Below are 23,260 nucleotides of genomic sequence, written 5' to 3'. Positions count from 1 at the left end.
TAATAACATACAATATATCCAATTTATGTCTTTAAAGCAAAGAGTTAGAGTGCAAGTGTAAGTATAACGGTCCATTATACCAAGCATGTTAAATATAATAAAGTGCCATCCAAACAGGTCTGATGAAAAACAAAAATCTGATTTGTAAAACAGCTTGATCTCTTTACTAGTGATTAATTTCATTAAACAATAACTTTCTAGAAAATTGAAGCTACTTTAGACATATTATTTCTATCAGCCACTAAACTATGCTCAAGAAAGGTTTTTAATTTTAGAGAGGTATATAGGAGCAATGCAGCCCATTTAAAGTAAAATAGTAAAAGAGTTTTGACTACATCTAAGAACAGAATTAGGAAAATTATACTAGGTAGAACTTACATTTACATGTACACAATAATATCAAAGTCACATTTGATCCTAGGTATAAACACTCCTTTTGTGTTTTCCTGCCTATCAACCTCTAGTCAAAATGCATAATTATTTAAGTAGATTCTGTAATTGCCTTATGTGACACATCTTGTCTTTGTCTTTTTTTAACCACTGTGGCACTAGGATTAATGATTAAAAAAATACAAATGCATGCATGTGCGAACCTCTCATCTTTCAGTCTTTTGATCTTTTTTCTTTCATTCCTTTCTATTGTGCTTTCCTGAAACATGTTTATCTATTTTAGTATGCAGAAATGCATATTAGCTCAACTCTAATACACACTGTGCATACTACTGAAACACAGCTTCTGAAACAAAGCAGCAGGTCAAATGCCAGAGGAGTGATATAATTTAGCTTTTTAGTTCCTGCTTTCATTCCTGTTCTTATTCTTCCTGAGGGCTGACTTTTATGGTCTGTCTTAGGCAGGACAGTATAGACCCTTGGATTCAGTGAGCTCCTTTCTTACTTTCTATTCTATTAGACTCTAATTCTGGGTTAGGAGCCAATCCTAATAAGCCCACATTAATCCTTGCTTAGTATAAAGGAGAGAGCCAGAGAATTAAAATTATGTTTCTTCTTCATGTTAAAGTGAGGAATTCCCTAAAGTTAAGCTTTGGTCCAAATTCCTAGTTTTAAAAAAAATAAATGAATGCAATTAAACATCTGTAGAGAAGTGTGTATCTTTCTGCACACAATGAAAGTAGATCTAAAGAAACTTTAGGTACTTGAGTGAGAAAAGTGCTCCATTAGATAAATTTATACTGGAATTGGTAATTTTAATAAAACATGTACTTGTTTTTACAGAGGAAAAGATTTTTATGTTTTGTAAGCTATATATGTACTTGGCTAATATAAAAATTAGAACTCACAAATTCAGAAACTCATATGTACACATTATTACCAGGTGTCTAAGAGCAGACAGCATATCTGGATGCTCAGCATTTTCCAGGGACATATACTTAGGAGCCATTTGAGTACATCTTCCACATGCATTTGACATTAACGTTGTACGTGATGAGATGCAGAGGTCGAAGGTACTGAAGAGGGACGGCATGTGAAAAGACTATCATTGAGAGATGCATCTTTCCAGAAAATTTGGAAATCTCAAAACGCTAAACACATTTGAAGAGCTACTTTAAGATTAACGCTATAGTCTATGATCCATACTAATGTATCCAAGGAAACTCTAAACATTGTTGTAAATATTAATTTTTACTGTGATTAGGGAATTTGTAAACATTTTTGATTCAATTTATAAGCATTCACTATATTAGTACATGTCTAACACTGATGTGGAATTAATATTAGTCCCACCAAGAATTTATATATATATATATATATATATATATATATATATATATATATATATATATAAATCACAGGTAAATTTGACAAGGAATCACTGTATCGAAGAGACCATATAATTAAAAAGTGTTCACAGACACTTTTTACATTAAGCTACTTAAGAATATTTTTGCACAACTACTTTTCCTTATTGTCTAAATTAGATTCTAGAGCCAGTACCAAAACTAAAACGTCCAGTGAAGCCTTTTGATGAAAAAAGTAGGACTTTTTTGTTTTTGTTTTAAATCAGGAAACTGTGGAAATGCTCAGCTGCCCTTCCCAGAAGCAGAGCCATCTACCCCATTTTATAATTCAACCTGCAAACAGATTAAGCGGCCGAGTTTGTAGAAAGAGTGTTTGCTCTATGCTAAGAACCCTTGTGTGACACTATGGTGACTCCCCTGACACTTTGAAGGGAACTGCACACAGCTCTTACTCATCAGCAGGGAAATCAGGCTGAGAATTCACAATTCCTTTGTAGTGTCAACTTCTTCATAGAAACTAGTGTTTGGCTAAGAGGCAGGAAAGGCTGTGAGCTTCACATGTTTTCTTTGCTTTTTCCTGTCAGTATCACTCACAAAAGGCAGGGTGCTGTTTTCAAAGACAGCTCTAAAAATCTACCAAGTGAAATATTTTATCATAATGTTTGATATTTTGATAACCCTATAAATTTAAATGAGATGAGATCATGTAAAAATCTAAGCTATTGGTTCTTTTTTCTTTTAAGAAAAGGATGAACAGAAAGTTTTGAAGAGCTAAGATAATTTTTCTCAAAAGTGCACTTTAATGCTTTTTTTAATTCTTATATCCGTTTGTCTGATTTATTCATCATATAGTTAGAGTCCATGAGGGAATTTGAATCATATGGCTGTAAATCTGGCTCACAGGACAGATGATACATCACAAAATTATTTGAATGCAAAATGCTGATCTCTGAGAGACATTTTACCTTATTATCATGATGGCCACCGCTTTTAAGTTCATAAGCTTAGGTACACTAACTCGGGCAAAGTTTATTTTTTAAAAATCTTTTGAAATTTTGCTTAGGGTCACAAGAAGCATGTCTACAGATAGAAAAAAAATATTGCACACAGCATCAATGAATATAAAAAATGATCACACAGCATCCTCATGATCATAAAAGAATAATTTACTGGAATGTTATATCTATTTTCTCTTTAGTGAAAAATTAGAAGTGGTCCCGAGAAAAACTATTAAAAGACATTTTCATCACAAAGTTTCTGTGCTCTTAACCTGATGTTTAGTTTTTTACAATCCCCCATAGCTCCTCTCTACAGAACCTACCTATCAGAAACAATCTAAAGGTTAAATCATGATGTGGTGTTCATGAAATACACACATATTTTAAAACATAAGTACATCTAGTCAGCAAAAGTTCAAGAAATACAGCAAGCTTCATCCAAAGAAATGGCTTTTCATTATTGAAATTTTAGATTAAAAAATATTTTTACTTTATATTTATATCTCTATAAAATATGTTTGTTTATATGTATGTGTGTGTTATCTGTGTATACCACACCCACTCATGTACCAAGTTCAGGAGAGGGTATCAGATCTCATGCAGCTAAAGTGACAGGAAGTTGTGAGCTGCCCATATGGGTGCTGGGATTTAAATTCAGATCCTCTGGAAAAGCAGCAAATGCTCTTAACCACTAAGCCATTTACTGCCTTTGAAATTTTAGATTTTTATAACAACTGGACCAAGAGCTATTTTTGGACAGCAAGACCTAATATTCATTGACTTTTATTCTGTAAGTATTTATATGTCATATTAAACATGATATTTCTATACAACTTTTCTTTCCAGAAATACTCTTAAAAATTTCAGAAAATATTAAACATTTTATAATAAAAATAAAATAAAAGAACTTAAATCCTGTAATTAACAGTAGTATATGATCTCTCTTCACTATTATTGAAGACACTGGGTCTTAAATTTAATTAAACTTGACAGAAATGGTTGGTTGGCACAGAAACTGTAATCTGGCCATCAGATCCCAGCTTCTTGGGAAGTTGATGTGTGGTGCGAGTAAGTGGGCAGGGGAAATACACTGGGCTGGGAGAGGGTTTTATATCTAGGGCCTAAAAGGATCAGAGTACACGTGAAACTGCCCTATGTGCTCGGAACCTGGCCAGTGCTGTTCTCTCTAGGCAACAGCTGCACTCTTCTGTTGGTGAGTACTAGCACAATGGCAATGCCCACTTTACAGATAGTGTCTGGCAAGACTTTGGGGACAGTATATGGAGATGGTGTCTGTGTCTTGGGAAATTTCAGGGAGTGAAACAGTTCATAGAGTGAAATGAAGTTCAAAATTATTATAGCACCGAGATAACTAAAGATTGCTAGTAAAGGCATAGATTAAGAATGATGAAAATAGCTGGGAGTGGTGGTGGCACACGCCTGTAATCCCAGCACTCAGGACACAGAGGCAGGCAGATCTCCAAGTCTGAGGCCAGTTTGGTCTACAGAGCAAGCTCTAGGACAGCTAGCATGACACAGAGAAACATTTTCAAAAACAAACAAACAAACAAACAAACAAACAAACAAGAAAAGTAAAAGAAAAATAATAAAAATAATGATGAAATAGGAAAATCTTTTAAAGGATTTATTTGTTTTATGTGTGTGAGTGTGCTGGCTGCATGTATGCCTATGTACCATGTGTGTGCCGGGTGCAGCAGACGTCAGAGAAGAGTGTTGGATCTCCCAGGAGAGACGGTCTCTGACATGAACTCATGGGCTCGCTCTTTGATCACCTCCACCTGAGGAGGAGCAGCTTTGCCAGTCCACAGAGGAAGACAAAGAAGCCAGTCCTGATGAGACCTGGTAGACTAGAGTCAGATAGAAGGGAAGGAGGACCTCCCCTTCAGTGAACTGGGGGAGGGGCATAGGAGAAGAAGAGGGAGAGAGGGTGCGATTGGAAGGGGATGGAGAAGGGGGCTACAGCTGGGATATAAAGTGAATAAACTGTCATTATAAAAAAAACAGTTATAGATTTATGACAGGGATTATAATAATTAGGCTGCACCTTAGAGAGTGACAAAATCTTCATACAATATAGCAAAAGGCATGTCTTTTAGGAAGCTTCCAGAAGCAGGTGCAGAAAGTGTGGTCACAGAAGGAAATGATGCTAGAACAATGAGGGAACTCCTGCACTTGGCTTAAGATGTCATGCTAAGTTGTTTGTGCTTTAACCTGTAGGGAGTGAACGACACCTGAGAAATTCTTAATAGAAAAACAATATTATTTTATTTATGCGTTAGAGCATTTCATTGTAATGGCAGAAAGGAAGGCAAACTTGAGAGTACTCAAGGCAGGAAGGCTAGTTTTATTATTATTGCCAAGGTCCTCAAGGAATGAGGAGGAGCTGAAGAGATGTGGGGTAAAGCTGAGGTAGAGGGAATCAGGAGACTTTTACACAGTAGTAGAAACTGGTGCCAAAAGAATGCGAAGGCAAAAAGAGAAAAAATAAAAAATAAAATAAAATAAACCCCAAAACCCAACCAACCAGCCAAATAACAGAGACAGTGCTGAAATTGTTGAAGTCTGTAAACTGAAGTAGGAAATCAAGGAGAATGGGGAAGACTTGATTGGCAGGAGGGGAAACAGCATCCTGGGGTCATGAGGTGAGTCTGAGGTGAGCACTGACGCACTGATCTGAAGTTATCTGAGTAGGTGGTAGTGGCTGAAGTTACATAAATGCATGTGTTTCTCCTGAATTTAACTGAAGAGTTAATCTTCAACTAAACCATCATTTGGTTTTAAGGCAGATATATTCCCCCAGAGAAGTGGAGTAAAAACAGGAAGGGAAGTATCAAGAAAAGAAAATAAGAGTTATATAATCCTGTCTCAATGATATCAGGAAGGAATGGAATGGTATTAAAGATAGAGTTCCAATACTACAAATATTCTAAGAATTGACTGTTTTTGTAAATGTAATGCTTACTAATCTTAGTAAGTCCTGAAATAAGATTATATGATCATATAGCCATGTCTCAGTATTTATATATTTCTAAGGTTTTTTTTGTTTTTTAATTTTAATTTTTTTCTTATCAGTTACATTTTATTAACTCTGTATCTCAGCTGTATCCCGCTCCCTCATTCCCTCCCAATCCCATCCTTCCTCCCTCATCTCCACCGTGCCCCTTTCCAAGTCACATTCATTTGGCACTCAATAGGTAAGATGCATCATGTAGAGCTTTAGGACTTACATGTCTTAAGGACTTCCATATCCAAGCAATATATAGTCTAGTAGGAAAGACATAAGCATATACATATATAGCCCAATCACTGCATTTGGGCATATTGCTGAATGGAAGATCTAATACATTTTTTAAATGCCAAATACTGTAATACAGAGAATAGATAGATTTTTCTTTCTAGGAAGATGAAGACAACTTTATAGAGAAGATGCAGCAGAACTAGTCTTAGTATACTGATAGATATGAAGCTATTAATAAATATAACATTTTAGAATGTTTCTAATGGTTCTGGCAATGCACTAGGCATTATATGTTACACAATTTATTCTTTACTAGAAGCCTGCCAGATTTATTGTCAAACCTGATCTAGGAACTTTACTTATGGGTAGACAATGGGCCTCAAATTTTCCTAGTAGGAAAGCAGGGACTGAAATCCAGAACTACTTGGCATAACCACTGAATCGATTCTCCCCTATGTTCAATGTTGCACTGACTCTCGTAGGATTAACAATGTTCTCCCGGAGGCTGGCAGGACAGCAAATGGCTCTAAGTAGAGAGATCAACATTTGCAAAGGCATTTGGTCTTGAAAAGGAATGAGGAACGAGACAGACAGTCCAGTAGAGAGTAAGATAGCAAGAGTAGGGAGTATATAACATGCATTGTTTAAAGGCTTTGCTTGTCTTATTTCCTATAATATTGCCAAGGAAGGCAAGTCACTGGGAATATTTGCATGAAGTTTCAAAATAAACTCCAAGTACAAACCTACACATTTTAAATCCAAAGCCTAAATTCTGAAATAATAGTGTTATATTAATCATATAAGACATCTTGAATTTTTTATCATGATTGTATATCAGTTGTATAATAAGAATATGATTAATATGTGCCATGAACTTTGGAATTAAGAAATTACTTTTAATCTTAAAGAGAACAGTTTCAGCCAGTTGCCAACAAGGTAATGAACAGCAGAAAATATGTAGGTATTAAAAATGAAAGATTATTTTTGATCATTTATTCAAGAGATCTGGTTGTGAGGGGAGAAGAGACCTCTTGTATTCAAATTTTACATTGCATAAAGCATTTACATATTTTTCAAAGAATAAAACAAGACCATATAAAACATACAAAGCCCATCTTACATAGCTTTATTCATTGTCTTTTCAGAGGATAACCTTCCTAAAATTTACCTAGAATGCACAGAATAATGTTCATATAACCACAATGAAGATACACAGTACCTAATTTGTGACTAATAAAGTAAACAGACTATGTAAAAGAAGGCTGATAATACGTCACCTAGGTCTTGTTGGAAATCAGAATAAAATTTTTTTATAAAAAGTATTTTCAACATTTGGCTCTTATAAATAACTTGTTGTACTTAAGCTTACACTCAGGTTGATAACGTTATATTAAAGAGATTTTATTTGTTTATGGTTAAATGTACAAAATAAAGACAATATAAGTTTGTCCAGTAGTTAAAACTACCCAATTTGATACATTATCTGAGATGACAATCTTTCCCCTTTCTGGTGTGCAAAAGGTCTTTCTTTTAAAAGATGATAATGCTAGCTGGTGAGATAAAAATTGGCATTTCCAACATTTTTTGAAACCCAACTGGTTTCAAGGAACCATTGTTTTATGAAATTTTAGTCAGAAAGCAATGAAGTGCTTACACATAAAAAACTTTGAAGTTTATAATTATTTGTAGCCTGGACAAATAGAAGTAAATCATAATTGCCTAAGTTATTGATTATGATTTAGAGTTAAAATTTTTATATCACAGCATTCTTAGTTTGTTAATGCACATTGCCAAGTAACAAGATGTATAGTTTCTTGAGTGAATTTGAACCTGATCTTTAAACAGTAATGCCCAGAGCTTCATCAAAAGCTTCCAAGTAAGGAGGAGATGAGGGAGGGAGGGTGGGATTGGGAGGGAATATGACAGCGGGATACAGCTGGGATACAGAGTTGATAAAATGTAAATAATAATAATGATAAAAACTGAAGAAAAAAAAATAGGAGTACAGTGTGTAATGCCAAAACCTAAATGCCTAAAATGGCTTGATCCAGATGCACCTGAGTTTGGGCTATCAGTTTAGGCATGGTTGCAGAGATGTTGGGGAAATGGTTGAGATGACTTATTTCACCTAGGAAGTAAGAGGGAGTAACAATCCTTGAGCACACAAACTTAAGGGAAGAAAGCAAGTTGGCAGCTAGAGGAGGTTACATTTGTGAAAGACAATATGGTGCTGCTAACCATCCAAAAGAAGGGTAGATGACAAGCCCTGGCCCAAACAGTATCCTCAGAAAATGATGCTACAATGTTCAAGTTCCATAAATTACTAACGGCCATCTTTGTTTGAGAAACTGCTGACATTCTGTGCTCTGTTGTAAGGACTGCTCATTATGCAGCCTTGTTTAAATTTTAATAAAAATGCAAAGAGCTGTCAAAATAAACAGATATAAATATGCACTCCGAAAGCTGAGTAGAATACTTCTAAAGAACAACACAAGGAAATCAATTTTTCTGTACTGGGTTCAGTGCAGCTAGAGGCCTCAGAGAACAAGGTCATAGAAGAGCTCAACTCCAGCAACATGACAGGGAGGGCTCAGTGAGTACAGCCAGTGGTAACTTGACTGTCTAACCCTTCTGCACATAACGTCATCTCTCAGTGTGGGAGGGTCTCCATAAGCTGATCAAGGTAATTTCTTAGATATGATTTGTCCTAAATATTGTTAAAACAATAAGGCCCAAACAAATAATTGTTTGATATCCAAAAAGGATGTGATATGTAACTTAAGTTTATTTTGTTTACTTTTTCCTTAAAGCATTAGTAAAACCAAGAAAAAAATATATGTATTATTTAGTTTGCAAAGAAAAGTTGTTCTTTCTTTTTCCTTCCTTCTTTTTTTTTTTTTTATGATTCATGCTTTTAAACTCAGTGACAGATCCTTTACATCCTTTACTTACTTTTGAACCTTTTCATTGGCTGCTTGAGAGGCCTCCACAGCACGCTGAAGCTGTAATTCCATGTTTGCACGTTCGGTCATAGCCTGCTCAAGTTGGGTGACCAGTTCTTCATTCTGCTGTTGAGTGATGGAAACAACGCTCTCTCTGTTTCTTAAGGCCTCTTCATAGGTACTAAGAGCATGGTTAAACTGATCCTTCAAATTTTCTTCTTGAGATAATGATTTGTGTAAACTGAGAAAATATAAAAATACAAATATAAATAATGGAGGCTGAAAGATGATTTAATAAAAAAACTTCATTTAGAAACCCATTTCTGAAAAATCAAAATAGAAATACTTAAATGGACACATGTAAATAGTTTTGCAACATATTATTATAATTGATCATTGTTCTGAAACTCTGCTACTAGGCCAGAAGCTATGCAGAAAACTGATTATCTGTGTTATCAAAGCACACAGAAAGATGATGTAAAATGTTAATTTAATTATGTCAGTGTAAATATTATATTCAATTTTCTTTTAAAGGAGTAGCACAGAACTAGAAAATAAAGTATCTCTAGGTAAATAAAAATATAATAAGCTGATTGCCAAGATGTGAAAGGAGAACAGACATCAGTTTAGAAGATCCAGGACCCATTGAAGCACTCAATGAGAATGAAAGAGGTTCGTGCAAATACCCATCAATCTTATCCAAAGTCTCTTCCACTTGCCACAGCGGAAATATGAATGAGGTAAAAATTACTAGTCAGATAAAATGTATACAGATGTATATTTTTATGTTTAATGAATCTTATGATAAATATATCTACTCATTAAGTGATATGGAGAAAGAGCATATAAATTAAGACTAAATGAATGCAGAAGAAAATGCAGACAAATAGAATCCTAAAATGCTAAAGGTCAGATCTTTGATATGTCATTACACCCACCACCTGAGGTTATTTTGAAATGGCACCAAGCACCTCACTCAATTAAATAAAGACATTTTGAAAATATAAATATTTAATAAGGGAAATTTAAAATCCACATAGGAGATGTTCTTTTTTTATTAAATAAAATCATTCCAGTATATGCATACAAAGGAAATGTCGACTGAAGTGTTGGAAGTACAACCACTATATAACACAAATTGATAATATGAATGAAAGCAATATAATTCTTAAAGCTGCAAAAAGCTAGTCGGACAGTACTGGCCTAATACTGGTCTGATGCTTCATCTAAAACTGTCCAGATGAAAGTGATTATAAATTTCTTCTTTTCAAGTTACAGATAAGCCTTTATAGTCTTCTCACTGTGGGGTAGGTATCATGTAGAAACAAAGACAGTTGACATATCGAAAGAAATCATTTCAGGATTTAAATTAATCCCTAAAAATAGAGAATGTATCTAAACTCTGGTCAATTGGTTATCCTGTGTAAAATTAGAATGATGTGCAGATAGATATGTGATTGGACCCTTTACATCCTAGTTCAAAAGGGCTACTCATTATTCAAATTGCCTCCCAAACATTCATCTTCCATCAGAAAGTTATCAAGCAGGAGCAGTAGCTACAGCGATTTTTCAGAATTTATTTCACTTAATATTTTGCAATGGTAATTCATGCACTCTTTAAAAAAAATCTCTAAAAAAACCAAATTATATACCTTAACTCTCTAAGCCTCAAAACAACTTTTGCAAATAGTCTTATTTACTGCTTTTGTTTTTTTTTAATTTTTATTATTATTTTAAAATTTTATTATTATCATTTATTACAACTTATTCACGTTGTATCCTGCTGTGGCCCCCTCTGTCTCCTCCCAATCCCACCCTCCCTCCCTCTTCTCCCCCTAGGCCCATTCCCTAGTCCACTAATAGATAAGGTCTTCCTCCCCTTACTGTCTTTGTTGTATGAAAGAAGAAATATAAACAAAGAGAGGCAGGTAATTTAATTAATCCCAGCCCCGTTACAGAGGTCGCATTTGAACCCACAGTCCTGTCCTCCCCCACCCCGGCAGCACTTACTTCTCCATGCTTGCCATATCTACATATCTCTTCATTATCTGCCTTTATACTTCAACTTTCAACCAGTTTCTTACATAGAAAGCTTTTCCTGCCCAAGGCACTTGCTTGCAGTGCTTCCCCTCCATGCATCTGCATGGCAGACTTGTACTCATCAGGGCAGTTTCAATCTAAATACTGCTTCCCCAGACAAACCTTTCAGGCTCTCCAACTTTGTTTTCATTTTTTTCTCTTTTCAAATTTTATTATTATTGTTTATTCATTCACTTTGTATCCTGGCTGTAGCCACCTCCCTCATCTCCTCCCAGTCCCACCCTCCTTTCCTCTTCCCCACTATGTCCCTCCACTAGTCTACTGATAGTGGAGGTACTGCTTCCCTACTATGTGGCCCTAGATGGTAGGACTGTCTGGATCCTCTTTCTCTGTGACCTAGTAAGGACACCTTGCCAGGCAGGCAGAGGTGATCAAAGAACAGGCAACCAAGTTCTTGCCAGAGATTGCCCCTGTTCCTCTTACTGGGGAACCCACATGTAAACTGAGTTGTCCATGGGCTACATCTGAGCAGGGTCTATGTACTCTCCATGCATGGTCCTTGGTTGATTCATTAGTTTCTGCAGGCACTCCTGGGCCCAGACGTTTTGGCTCTGTTGGTCTCCTTGTGGCACTCCTGGTCCCTCCATGTCTTTCTATCTCCCCCTTCTTCCATAAGATGCCCTGTACTCTGACCAAAGTTAGGCTTTGAGTCTCAGCATCTGCTTTGATACAGTGCTAGATAGAGTCTTTCAGAACCCCTCTATGGTAGGCTGCTGTCATGTTCCCTATCTTCTCCCACATCCGATGTCTATCTTGTTTGCCCTTCTGAATGAGGATTAAGTATCTTCCCTTGGGTCTCCTTGTTGTTTAGTTTTTTTTTTTTAGGACAATAGATTTTAGTATGTTTATCCTGTATTATATGGCTAATATCCACTTATAAGTGAGTATATTCCATATATGTCTTTCTGCTTCTGCGTTACCTCACCCAGGGTGATCTTTTCTAGTTTCACTCATTTGCTTGCAAATTTCATGATTTTGTTTTTAATTGCTGAGTAGTATTCCATTGTGCAAATGTACCACAATTTTTGTATCCATTCTTCAGTTGCGGGACATCTAGACTGTTTCCAGATTCTGGCTATGACAAATAAGGCTACTACGAACATGGTTGAGCAAATGTCCTTACTGAATGCATTGTTAGGGTATATGCCCAGGGGAAGTATAACTGAACAGAACACCAACAGTACTGGCTCTAAGATCAACAATCAATAAATGGGACCTCCTGAAACTGAAAAGCTTCTTTCTGTAAAGCAAAGGACACTGTCAACAGAACAAAATGACAGCCTCAAACTGGGAAAAGATCTCCACTAACCCTACATTTGACAGAGGGCTTATATCCACATACAAAGAATGCAAGAAGTTAAAAACCAACAAATCAAGTAATACAATTAAAAAATGGGGTGTAGTCCTGTTGAGACCTGATAGGCTTGCGTCAAATGAAAGGGGAGGAGTACCTCCCCTATCAGTGGACTGGGGAAGGGACATGGGAGGAGAAGAGGGAGGGCGGGTGAGATTGAGAGGGATGAAGTAGAGGGTTACAGCTGGGATACAAAGTGAGTAAATTGTAATTAAAAAGAAGACTTTAAGGTAAAAAAAATAGGGTATAGAACTGAACAGTGAATTCTCAACAGAGGAATACTGAATGGCAGGGAAACACTTAAACGCTCAACATCTTAATCATCAGGGAAACACAAATCAAAATGACCCTGAGATTCTACCTTCTACCCATCAGAATGGCTAAGATCAAAAACTCAAGTGACAACACATGCTGGAGAGGATGTGGAGAAAAGGGAACCCTCCTCCACTGCTGGTGGGAATGTAAACTTGTACAACAACTGTGGAAATCAATCTGCTTTCTCAGAAAATTAAAAATAGTTATTTTTTTAAATTGTTAGTTATTTGACAATTTCATACAAGCATATATTCTGGTTACTCTCTCCTGCACCTTCCCTTATTTTCCTTCTAACCCATATAAACTCATTTTCTCTAACCTGTCCCTTTCCCAGATGCAAGAATCTGAATTTGGTTTTGATTTGTGACCCACTTAGTTCAACCAATTAATGGAGTCACTTCTGGTTACACAGCTGAAGGCAAAGGCTCTCTTTGAATCTATCAGCAGGACATAGTGGGGAAGTGAGTGGTCATCACCCATTCTTGTGCAGATCCAGTTAGTGTTCTGCAGGTGTTGAGAGGTTGTTATTATAATGGCTGTGTATTGTTCCGGATCTGGCATGTGGCAATACAGCATTTTGCAACCTTTTTCTTTATTCTTTGTCCCTTACATTCTTTCTATTTCATTTTCTGAAATGCTCCCTGATCCCAGGAGAGAATGACATTAAGTGCCTTGTTTAGGGCTGAACACTCAACTGTCACTTACTATTGTACCTGTCTAAGTCTCTGTAATCTTCACAGCTCACTTGACTTTCTCTGACTAAGGTTGTAGTTATCTATGTGTACAAGCACATACAAACACAGACACACACACAGACATACATATAACTTAGAAGGCCATTTGAGCATATGTTAGTATAGTTAATTAAATTCACTATTAGTGGGAGTACAAAAGTAATGTAACCACTCAAGAACTAAAAATAGACCTACCATATGACTATTCCTCTTTTGGGCATATACCCAAAGTAATTTATTTCCTACTACTAAAATTTATATCCATATTTATTGCTCATCCATATTTATTGCTGCTATATTGAAAATAACTAGGAAAAAGAATCAGTCTATATATTAACCAACTGATGGGTGGATAATGGAAAGTTTGGTACATATACACCATGGCAGGTAAATAGATGAAACTAGAAAAAAAATTGTACTAAGTGAGGTAACCCAGGCACAGAAAAACATGTGTCCCTGTCTTCAAATCTCTAAGAGCTTCTGTAGGGGCCAAAAGTCTAGAAATTTGCTATTGGGAGAGGGATAATAAAGCAGAAGTGATATGGAAGTAGGGAGGTGGAATACCGTGTGCGGAGAGATTTAAGTGGGGAAGTGGTGGCAGGATACAAAACAGGAGAGGCTAGGCTACGGAAAATGAAGGTGATATGAAAAGCCATATGGCACACACACACACACACACACACACACACACTGGGGAATGGAGACAGCCTGACTGTGTTGAAAGGGCTCCTCCTAAAAGTTATGGGTTATTAAACAAAGAACTAATTTACAGTTATGTTACTCATCCTTATGAGATATTGGTTAGAAAAGGCTCATGCAGCTCCCTAAACAATATAAGCTCTTGCCATTTTATTTTTGATTGCCCACCTTGACTAAGGGTCATAAGACCCTACAGCTGAATATACCACCTACCCTGGTTGTATGATTAAAGGAGCTAGAACTAAGCTTGAAAAAATATTCTCTGCTAGCGAGGTTTACAGTATAGGAAGGTATTATGTTATCAGCTGTGGAAGACAGAAGGGAGGCATCAGTGGACCTACCTGGTTGTGACCCTATGAACTATAATAGCAACTCACCAGGCAATATGTGTCCACTTATGTCGTAGTGGCACAAACGGTATGAGGGCAACACATTGCTCTCTGATTGGATTAGACTCAGTTCCTAAGAGGGAATCCATGAACGGTATTGGTATTATACACTCTCTCAAAAGTCCATAGCAGACAGAGGTCATAGATCCTTAGGGAAAACTAAAACTTAAATTTTGATGTTTTCCTCCCATCCCAATCCCACCCTCCCTCCTCCCTCTGCTTGCATGCCACTCCCCAAGTCCACTAATAGGGGAGGTTCTCCTCTCCTTTTTGATCTTAGTCTGTCAGTTCACATCAAAAGTGGCTGTATTGTCCTCTACTGTGGCCTGGTAAGGCTGCTCCCCCCCCCCAGAGGGAGGTGATCAAAGAGCAGGCCAATCAGATTATGTCAGAGGCAGTCCCTCTTCACATTACTATGTAACCCAATTGGACTCTGAACTGCCCTGGGCTACATCTGTGCAGGGGTTCTAGGTTATCTCCATGAATAGTCCTTGGTTGGAGTATGAGTCTCTGGGAAGTTCCCTATGTTCAAATTTTCTTGTTCTGTTGCTCTCCTTGTGGAGACCCTGTCCTCTCCAGCTCTTACTATTTCCCAGTTCTTACCTAAAATTCCGTTCACTCTGCCCAACAGTTGCCCATCAGGCTCAGCATCTGCTTTGATAGTCTGAAGGGCAGAGGCTTTCAGAGGTCCTCTGTGGTAGGTTCCTAGGTTGTTTCCTGTTTTCTTCTTCTTCTGATGTCCATCCTCTTTGCCTTTCTGGATGGGGATTGGACGTTTTAGTTAGGGTCCTCTCTCTTGCTTAGTTTCTTTAGATGCACAGGTTTTAGTGGGTTTGTCCTATGTTGTATGTCTATATGAGTGAGTATATACCATGTGTGTCTTTTTGCTTCTGAGACAACTCACTCAGGATGATCCTTTCCAGATCCCACCATTTACCTGCAAATTTCATGATTTCCTTATTTTTCATTGCTGAGTAATATTCCATTGTGTAGATGTACCACAATTTCTGCATCCATTCTTCAGTTGAGGGGCATCTGGGTTGTTTCCAGCTTCTGGCTATTACAAATAAAGCTGCTACAAACATGGTTGAGCAAATGTCCTTTTTTGTGTACTTGAGCCTCTTTTGGATATATGCCCAGTAGTGGTATGGCTGGATCTTGAGGAAGTGCTATTCCTAGTTGTCTGAGAAAGCGCCAGATTGATTTCCAGAGTGGTTGTACAAGTTTACATTCCCACCAGCAGTGGAGAAGGGTTCCTTATGGGGGGATGCAGAATGAATAAAGTGTAATTGATGAAAAATTTAAGAAAAAAGGGAAAAAAATAATTTAAGAACCTTAAATGACTTTCAAAATTGGAGGAAAACATGGAGTTAGTCAATTGGCATGGAGCACGTCTCGCCCCTGGGGGCAATGGTCTCCTGAACCTACTCAGACCTCGGACACCACCACTGCTAGTTCTAGAACTGACGCAGGATGTTCCAACGAGGGTTTAAGGCTTCTCATAATATTTCCTATAAGCCCACACCTGTTTGTCTATATCCCCCATTTTTATTCATTATTAGCCAGATAGAGCCAAGTATTTGTGGTAATGATACTTGCTTTTTTGCCCAATGCTGGAATGCTAGTAAAGTTAGGTATGCCCTGGTTACTCGCATGCCTCACTGGGTGCCTATGCCCATTGATGCCCCTCACGCTATGACTCTCTTCAGACAGAAAAGGGATCTTGGAACTACAGCCACCATTGTTACTACCATCTCATTGACGGCTGTTGGAGCTACCACCAGGGCATTAGCCATGAGTCATACTGGGCAGACTGCTCAGACCCTGAATAACCATTTAGCCAATGTAGCTCATGCCTTAGTTGTACATAAAGGAATTAATGCTCAACTAAAAGGAAACTTGATGGTGTTCAATCAGAGGATTGACCTCTTGCAGGAGCAAATTGATACCCTATGGCAAATCGCTCAACCTGGCTGTCAATGAAAGTATGCTGGACTTTGTGTCACTAGCATACAACATGAGAATTTTTCCTGTGCTGCAAATCTGTCTAAACAATTGTCGAGCTATATTTTAGGTAATTGGACTGGAGAATTCGATACTACGATGGAGCAGCTGAGAGTGGCCATTGTCACAGTAAATTCTACCAGAGTGGACGCAGGACTAGCCACAGGATTATCAACATGGATTGCTGCAGCCATGAATCATCTGAAGGAATGGGCGGGCATGGGAGCGTTAGCAGGCCTTCTGGTGTTGGTCTCCTTGGTTTGCCTGTGGTATATATGCAAGATTAGAGTCTCACAACAGTGTGATGCAGCCATGATCATTCAGGTTTTTACAGCCATTGAAGCAGGACATTCTCCCCAAGCATGGTTGGATACCATAAAAAGCTAAAATGATACGCTCAGGATGCGAGGCTAAGCACTGCACTCAGGGTTAGCTGCTTTGGACCCAGAGAAGAGCATGTCTGATTGCATGCGGGTTGATGCCCCAGGTCCCGCCTCTGAGAAAAAGGTATTGGACGGATCTGATGCTCTTTGGGTGGATGACACCTAAATGAACATCTGTACAAAGTCCCAACTTATTTCTAATATCAGAGATCAGACCTCTACTCTTGCCTGATGCGTCTAAAACAAAAAGGGGGAACTGTAGAGAGCTGCGGAATGCTATGCCTTAAAGATGGAGCTGGTTTCCGCCTTCCACCTTCCCGATGGTGAGTGCTCTCTGTCACGAACAACTCCACATTTGGCTAAGGCCGAGGATCTGGCTTGCTTCCATGTATGTGGACCTATCTGCATTGCCCCCGTGGCACGCCTGGGTTGGCTACCCAGAGGCTATTTAAGCTGTGGGCTGGCTTTCCCCGGGGTCCGAGGATTGTTCAATGTTCCTGAATAAACTGCATTGAAAAAAAAATTTTTTTTGATGTTTTATCTGCTAGTATCTCATAACTCTGCTCTTGTACTGTTTATAACTTATTGTAACATGCTTTCCTCCTTATTTTGTAGTTTATATCCCACTGACAATATTCTAATATTCCATTGTTAATTATATGGTTAATTTTAGGTCAATGTTAACCTTAGGGTCTATTTTATTTTATGAGAAGTAATTATTCACTAAGAAGTTAATAAAATGTTTATACTTCTAAAGAAAATTTCCTATATGAACACAAAATAGGGAGAGTAAAAAATAAAGAAGAATATGTTCTCAGCATATGGGTGTTTATAAACATCTATAATATTCTTTTGTCTTATCCTGTTCTACTCTACATGGACACTAGGACCCTACTGTCTAGCTTTCCTATTGCATATAATCCCCTTTAAAAGATATTTGTATTTCCATATGTATTTTTCAGCACAGCAGAAGGATCACAACTTAATGGCACTTAAATAGTATGGGAATAAACTGAGTTATAGGAAAAAAAAATAATAGAAGAGCAGAAGAGTCATTGAATCACTCACAGGAATTCAAAGCACATGACCAATGCCACATAGAACTATAATTATTTCTTGTTTGCTATGCAGGTAATGAGATACAATAAATAAAATTTCAAGTCACATTTCAGCTTTAAAATTATATAATCTTAATAATTTAATGTTCTTAAATATAAAAGTGAGACTTTAAAACATTACTAAGTTAATTCTGATAGTTAATCTGACTGTCAACTTCTCAGGATTTAGAATTATGTAGAAGACAAATTTCTGGGATTATCTGCAAAAGGGTGTCCAGGAAGTGTTCACGGAGGTGAGAACATTTATCTGAAATGTGGACAGTGAAAATAAACCCTTATTCTCTTAAGTGGCTTCTGTCAGGTGTTTTGTCATATCAATGAGAAGAGTAACAAAGCATTATTTCACCTTCTTAAATGACTTTGAATTATCTCCTGATCACTATACTGGATACAATGGAGGATCAAGGTAGAAAATATCCCTCTGTGGGCACTTTTCCAGCAAGTGGCATGCAACAGACTATTTTATTTTATTTATGTATTTTTTTTTGCCAGATTCTTTTTTCTTTGACACCATCTTTTTTTGACACTGTGTATCTTTTTTTTTATTAATTACACTTTATCCACCCTGCATCCCCCCATAAGCGCCTCCCTCCTCCCCTCCCAGTCTCACCCTCCCTCCCACCCTCCTGCATGCCCCTCCCCAAGTCCACTGATAGGGAAGGCCCTCCTCCTCTTCCCTCCAATCCCAGTCCACCAGATCACATCAGGAGTGGCTGCATTGTCATCCTCCATGGCCCGGTAAGGCCAGATTCTTATTGTATTTTAGGCTGGCCTAGAACTTGTTATACACCTTTTCCAGGTTGTCACTGAACTTGCAGTCCTCTTAGGCCTGGGATTATAGTCATGTGCTACTACACCTAGGCTAGACTTCCTTTCTGTACTGTTTTTTCTCTCTGTTCAGATGTTTCCTGGTTGTCTCCTGCCCTAGAATTTTCCTGAACCTTGACTCTTCAGCTTAAATCATTTGACTACACTATGATCACAAAATCAGCATGAATCTTCATGTAGTATGTTCTCAATTTGTCTGCTTCTTGTTTGTCAAACTCTCAGTTGTAATGTGACACATGGGTTCGACTGAGGTATTTGTCCATGTGCACATTTTCATTTACACTACATTTTGAAGCTACTTTTCTGATGTCTTCTCTTTTCTCCATGGTGTATTATTCAAATCCTGAGGAGAACACTTCATTCACCTTTCTGCAATCAGCATTTAACTTTTCAGTTTTTTGCTTTATTTATCTTGTGATAATTGCTTAATAAATAGTGTGATCTATACACTCTGTTACTTGGATAGTTTGGGTTTACAATTTAGTGGTAAAGTAACATAGAGTAGTAGTTCTTTTGTTTAAATCTTTGTGTGAATGCAGACAAGGTGTGTATGTATGTATGATATGTGTGTGTTCATTTGTACTGATGCCATGGCATGTGTGTGGAAGTCAGAGGACAACGTCAAATGACTGTCCTCACAGGAAGCACCTTGTTTGAGACAGGGTCCCTTTGTCATTCACTGCTGTGTAAGACAGACCAGTTGTTCTCTGCTCTGGTATTTGGTTTGTAAAGTTCTGCAAACTCTGACTCAGATCCTGGGGTGTGCATAGCTGGTATTTTACCCACTGAACCACCTCCTCAGTGCAGCAAGTACTTCTAGATTTTGAGTCATTTTGACCCCCAAAAGTCATTTTGTAGTGTTTAAAGACATTTTTAATTGTTAAAACCATAGCTTTGGAACAGTCATTTAATGGTAAAGGGTCCAGAAATGCTGCTAAATAGTAAAGTACAGCTCCTGATAACAAGTTATCCAGTCCATTGCTTCAAGAATACTGAGTGCTATGCACGTTTTTGAAAAGATGCAGGATTGTACTATACAGAAGACCAAGGATAAGTTTTAGTTTTATCCTCTACTTGTAAAAAAATATTTTCCTCTCTGAATGAACTTCTTCAACTACAAAACAATGAGAAAAGTCTCATTAGTTCAAAGGAGAGTCAAATATAGTGATTTTTTAAATCTTTTTTTCATTCATTCATTTATTTACTTTACATCTCAATCGAGGCTTCCCCTGATCTTTACAGGTAAAAATTCGCAGCACAAGTCCTGGCCAAGAAAAGGCATTCCTACCTGTGAACTTTTTCTATGATTTATATCTAGCTGACTTTATCAACATATTATGCAATATTCAGCTATTTTGTAAATACTGTTGAAAACAAGTGCCTGTTACTACAGGTTTTTCATGAATTGAGAGAAGTAAACCAGTTTCCTCAACCTTTATTCAGCCACTGATAACATCCTTAAATCATTCTTAAAAAAAAAAAAAGAGTCAGGCTTGGCTTGTTTTACAGAGTAAATAAAACTAAAGCAAAGTATGAAGAACACAAATATGTGCTACCTTGTTGGAAGGAGAGTGCCTGCCTTTACTTTCTGGTTAATTGTATTAGTTAATGTACTGGGCCCCTTTCAAGAAAACTATAGCTTATTTTACTTATTTTTGAGGAAATTAGCATGTACTCCAATAGGCTTCAATTCTGCATGACATAAAGAGAGAAAATTTTTTTTAATTTTTATTTTTTTAATATTAGTTACAGTTTGTTAACTTTGTATCCCTGCTGTATCCCGTTCCCACTTTTCCTCCTAATCCCACCCTCCTACCCTCATCTCCTCCCTGCCCGTTCCCAAGTCCACTGATAGGGGGGGGACCTCCTCCCCTTTCATCTGATACTGGTTTATCAGGTGTCTTCAGGACTGGCTGCAAAGTCCTCCTCTGTGGCCTAGCAGGGCTGCTCCTCCCTGGGGGGTGGGGTAGGGAGGTCAAAGAGCCCACCACTGAGTGAGAGAAGAAAATTTACTTAGCATGGCTAAGCATGTGGACCAAGAGGCTTCATGAGTAAACAGGCAGCCTGGTCATATCCTTGTTTCTTTTTTGTTGCAGCTGATTTAATTGAAAATAAAAAAATAAACAGGTTAAAATTATCTCAGAGAGAATAATTTTTGTTTTAATGTAAGACTAGAAAAACAGCTCAATAGTAAGGAATAACTCAATATCATTTAACTCCAGCATCCACAGAGCAACCAGATACACATTATTTTCCAGTGCCCCAGAACATATACCATGATAGACAACATCCTGGGTGACAAACCAAACTTTAGAACGCCCAAGCAATTAAAGCTATGCATAGCTTGTTCTCAAACAGAAATAGAATCTAACCAGACATTAGGAACAGAAAGTTCATGTTACTCTAGGTTCTATTTATTCACTAGTTAATTTTCCTTTATTTATATTTTATGTGCACAGGTGTTTTGCTTAGATCCACGTGAAGCACATATATGTGCACGGCATACACCCAGTACCTGTGGAGGATAGAAAATGGCATTTGATGCCCTGGGCCTGGAGTTACAGATGGCTGTGAGCTTCCATGAAGGCACTAGGAATTAAACTGGAGTTTTCTGGAAGGACAGTCAATGCTATTTACCACTAAACAATATCTCCAGCCCCGTCACCCTAGGTTTTATATGTTAAAAGGAAAACTACCAAATACCTGGAAACTAAACAGTAGATGTCTAAATAACTTCTGAGTGAAAAAACAAGAAACGAAAATAAAAACAAAAAATTCTAGTAAAATAGGAATTTCCAAGAGAATTTAAAGAATACACAGAAGTTAACGACAACGAGCGCAGCACTCAGAAATTCGTGGGAAAAGTTAAAGCTGTGCTGAGAGGAAAGTTATTGCATTAAATATACACAGTGGGAAACATGAAATGTATTAACCTAGCACTCTAGCCCTCCTCCTCAGAACAGTAAAACAAATGAAAAGCAATGTGAAAGGAAATAACAAGCAAAAAAGCAGAGAGAAGATACCTATTACCAATGTAAAGAGCTGTAGTGACTACCATTACTAATCTTGCAGATATGAAAAACTAAGCATTTGCTAAGAACAAGGACACACACACACCACACATAAAAGTGGCAACTTCGAAAAAGTAGGATATTTCTCTAAGAATAATTTTTTTCCATTTAATTACTTTGAGAATAATAAGATCTCCTATCTCTGGCAATTTCAAGTATCCAATGTAGTATTTTTAACTGTAGTTATATTATTTAAATTATATTCAGAATCATTAATCCACCTTCCTCACATCCTCACCCGCAGTTGAGATTTATACTCTGTCTGGAAAGAAACAGTCAGTCAAGCCTTTATTTACCAACATAGAGTTGGCATTTATAGAATACTTTTAGCAAAAGCAGATTACACATTCTTCTCAAGCTTAGGTGAAACATTTGTCAAGATATATGGTAAATATGGGTCATAAAACATACCTTAGCAAAATCAAAAAGAACAGAAGGCATAAGATATGCTCTTAAGCCTTTATGGGATTAATTTAAAATTTAATATACAAGTATGGCTGGAAACAATATTTGGCAGCTAGACAACAAAACTATAAATGCTTATGGGCCAAAGAAAGTAAAACAAAAACAAAAATGAAAAAACAACAATTTATGGAACAAAGTAAAAATGAAAATACAATTTATCAAAACTTGTGGGATGCAGGAAAGTAGTGATGTATATGCAAAAGTTTAAAGTAAAAAAATGCTTATGAGCTAAATGAAGACCAGGGTGGCTAGTGTGAAGAGACATTTCAAGAAATGTGGCTAGTGATAAGCTATGCAAGGAATTTGTTCTTTATTTCAAAAAATGAAATGCTTAGTAAAAGATTTTAAAGGGTGGGTAATAAGATTTGCTTTAAGATTCTGCTCTAGTTATGGGGTCTTCCACGGAGCTAACAGTGTTGTTATTACTTATTAGATGCTATGTCTCTCTCTCTCTCTCTCTCTCTCTCACACAGGCATGCTTTAACTGGTTAATTTGAATGGGTCAGCTTTCGGATCTCAGCTGGATGAGAGGGGAACATGCTAGAGTCCAAATCTACAAAACAGAGTAAAGTTCAGGAACTCATTTTTAGTTACTGGAACCAGAATATCTATGAAGACTTTTTGTTACGTATCAGAATTCAGATTTACTAACTTCTCCAGATATTACAGTTTGGCATAAAAGAGGATTTCTTTAGACTTAGTTAGAAATGTTTTATTTAGAATCAAGATCTATGGTTGCTGCCTTCACATCAATTTCACTCCAAGTTGTTGCAATCTGTGCTGTGCTTTTCAAGCCTTATCTGTCTCACCTATCTGGAGCCAGTTCTTTCTGGAAATGCATTCT

General features: G+C 37.3%; 1 protein-coding gene across 10 annotated transcripts in view; it reads right to left on the bottom strand.

Moving 5' to 3' along the window:
• Mipol1 (mirror-image polydactyly 1) overlaps positions 1–23,260 on the bottom strand; it is a 303,874-nt gene that overhangs the window by 39,428 nt on the left and 241,186 nt on the right. For 8 of the 10 annotated variants that reach the window (XM_060387531.1, XM_060387532.1, XM_060387533.1 and 5 more), the window contains one exon: positions 8,967–9,197. In XM_060387531.1, the coding sequence (XP_060243514.1) occupies positions 8,967–9,197 (231 nt within the window). Of the gene's footprint in view, positions 1–6,951; positions 8,143–8,962; positions 9,198–23,260 lie in introns of those variants that run through there. The other 2 variants (XM_060387535.1, XM_060387536.1) reach the window with 2 other exon arrangements.

The sequence above is a fragment of the Meriones unguiculatus genome, chromosome 7 (genome assembly GCF_030254825.1).
Source record: "Meriones unguiculatus strain TT.TT164.6M chromosome 7, Bangor_MerUng_6.1, whole genome shotgun sequence".
Classification (NCBI taxonomy): domain Eukaryota; kingdom Metazoa; phylum Chordata; class Mammalia; order Rodentia; family Muridae; genus Meriones; species Meriones unguiculatus.
This window is presented reverse-complemented; position numbering and strand designations above follow the sequence as displayed.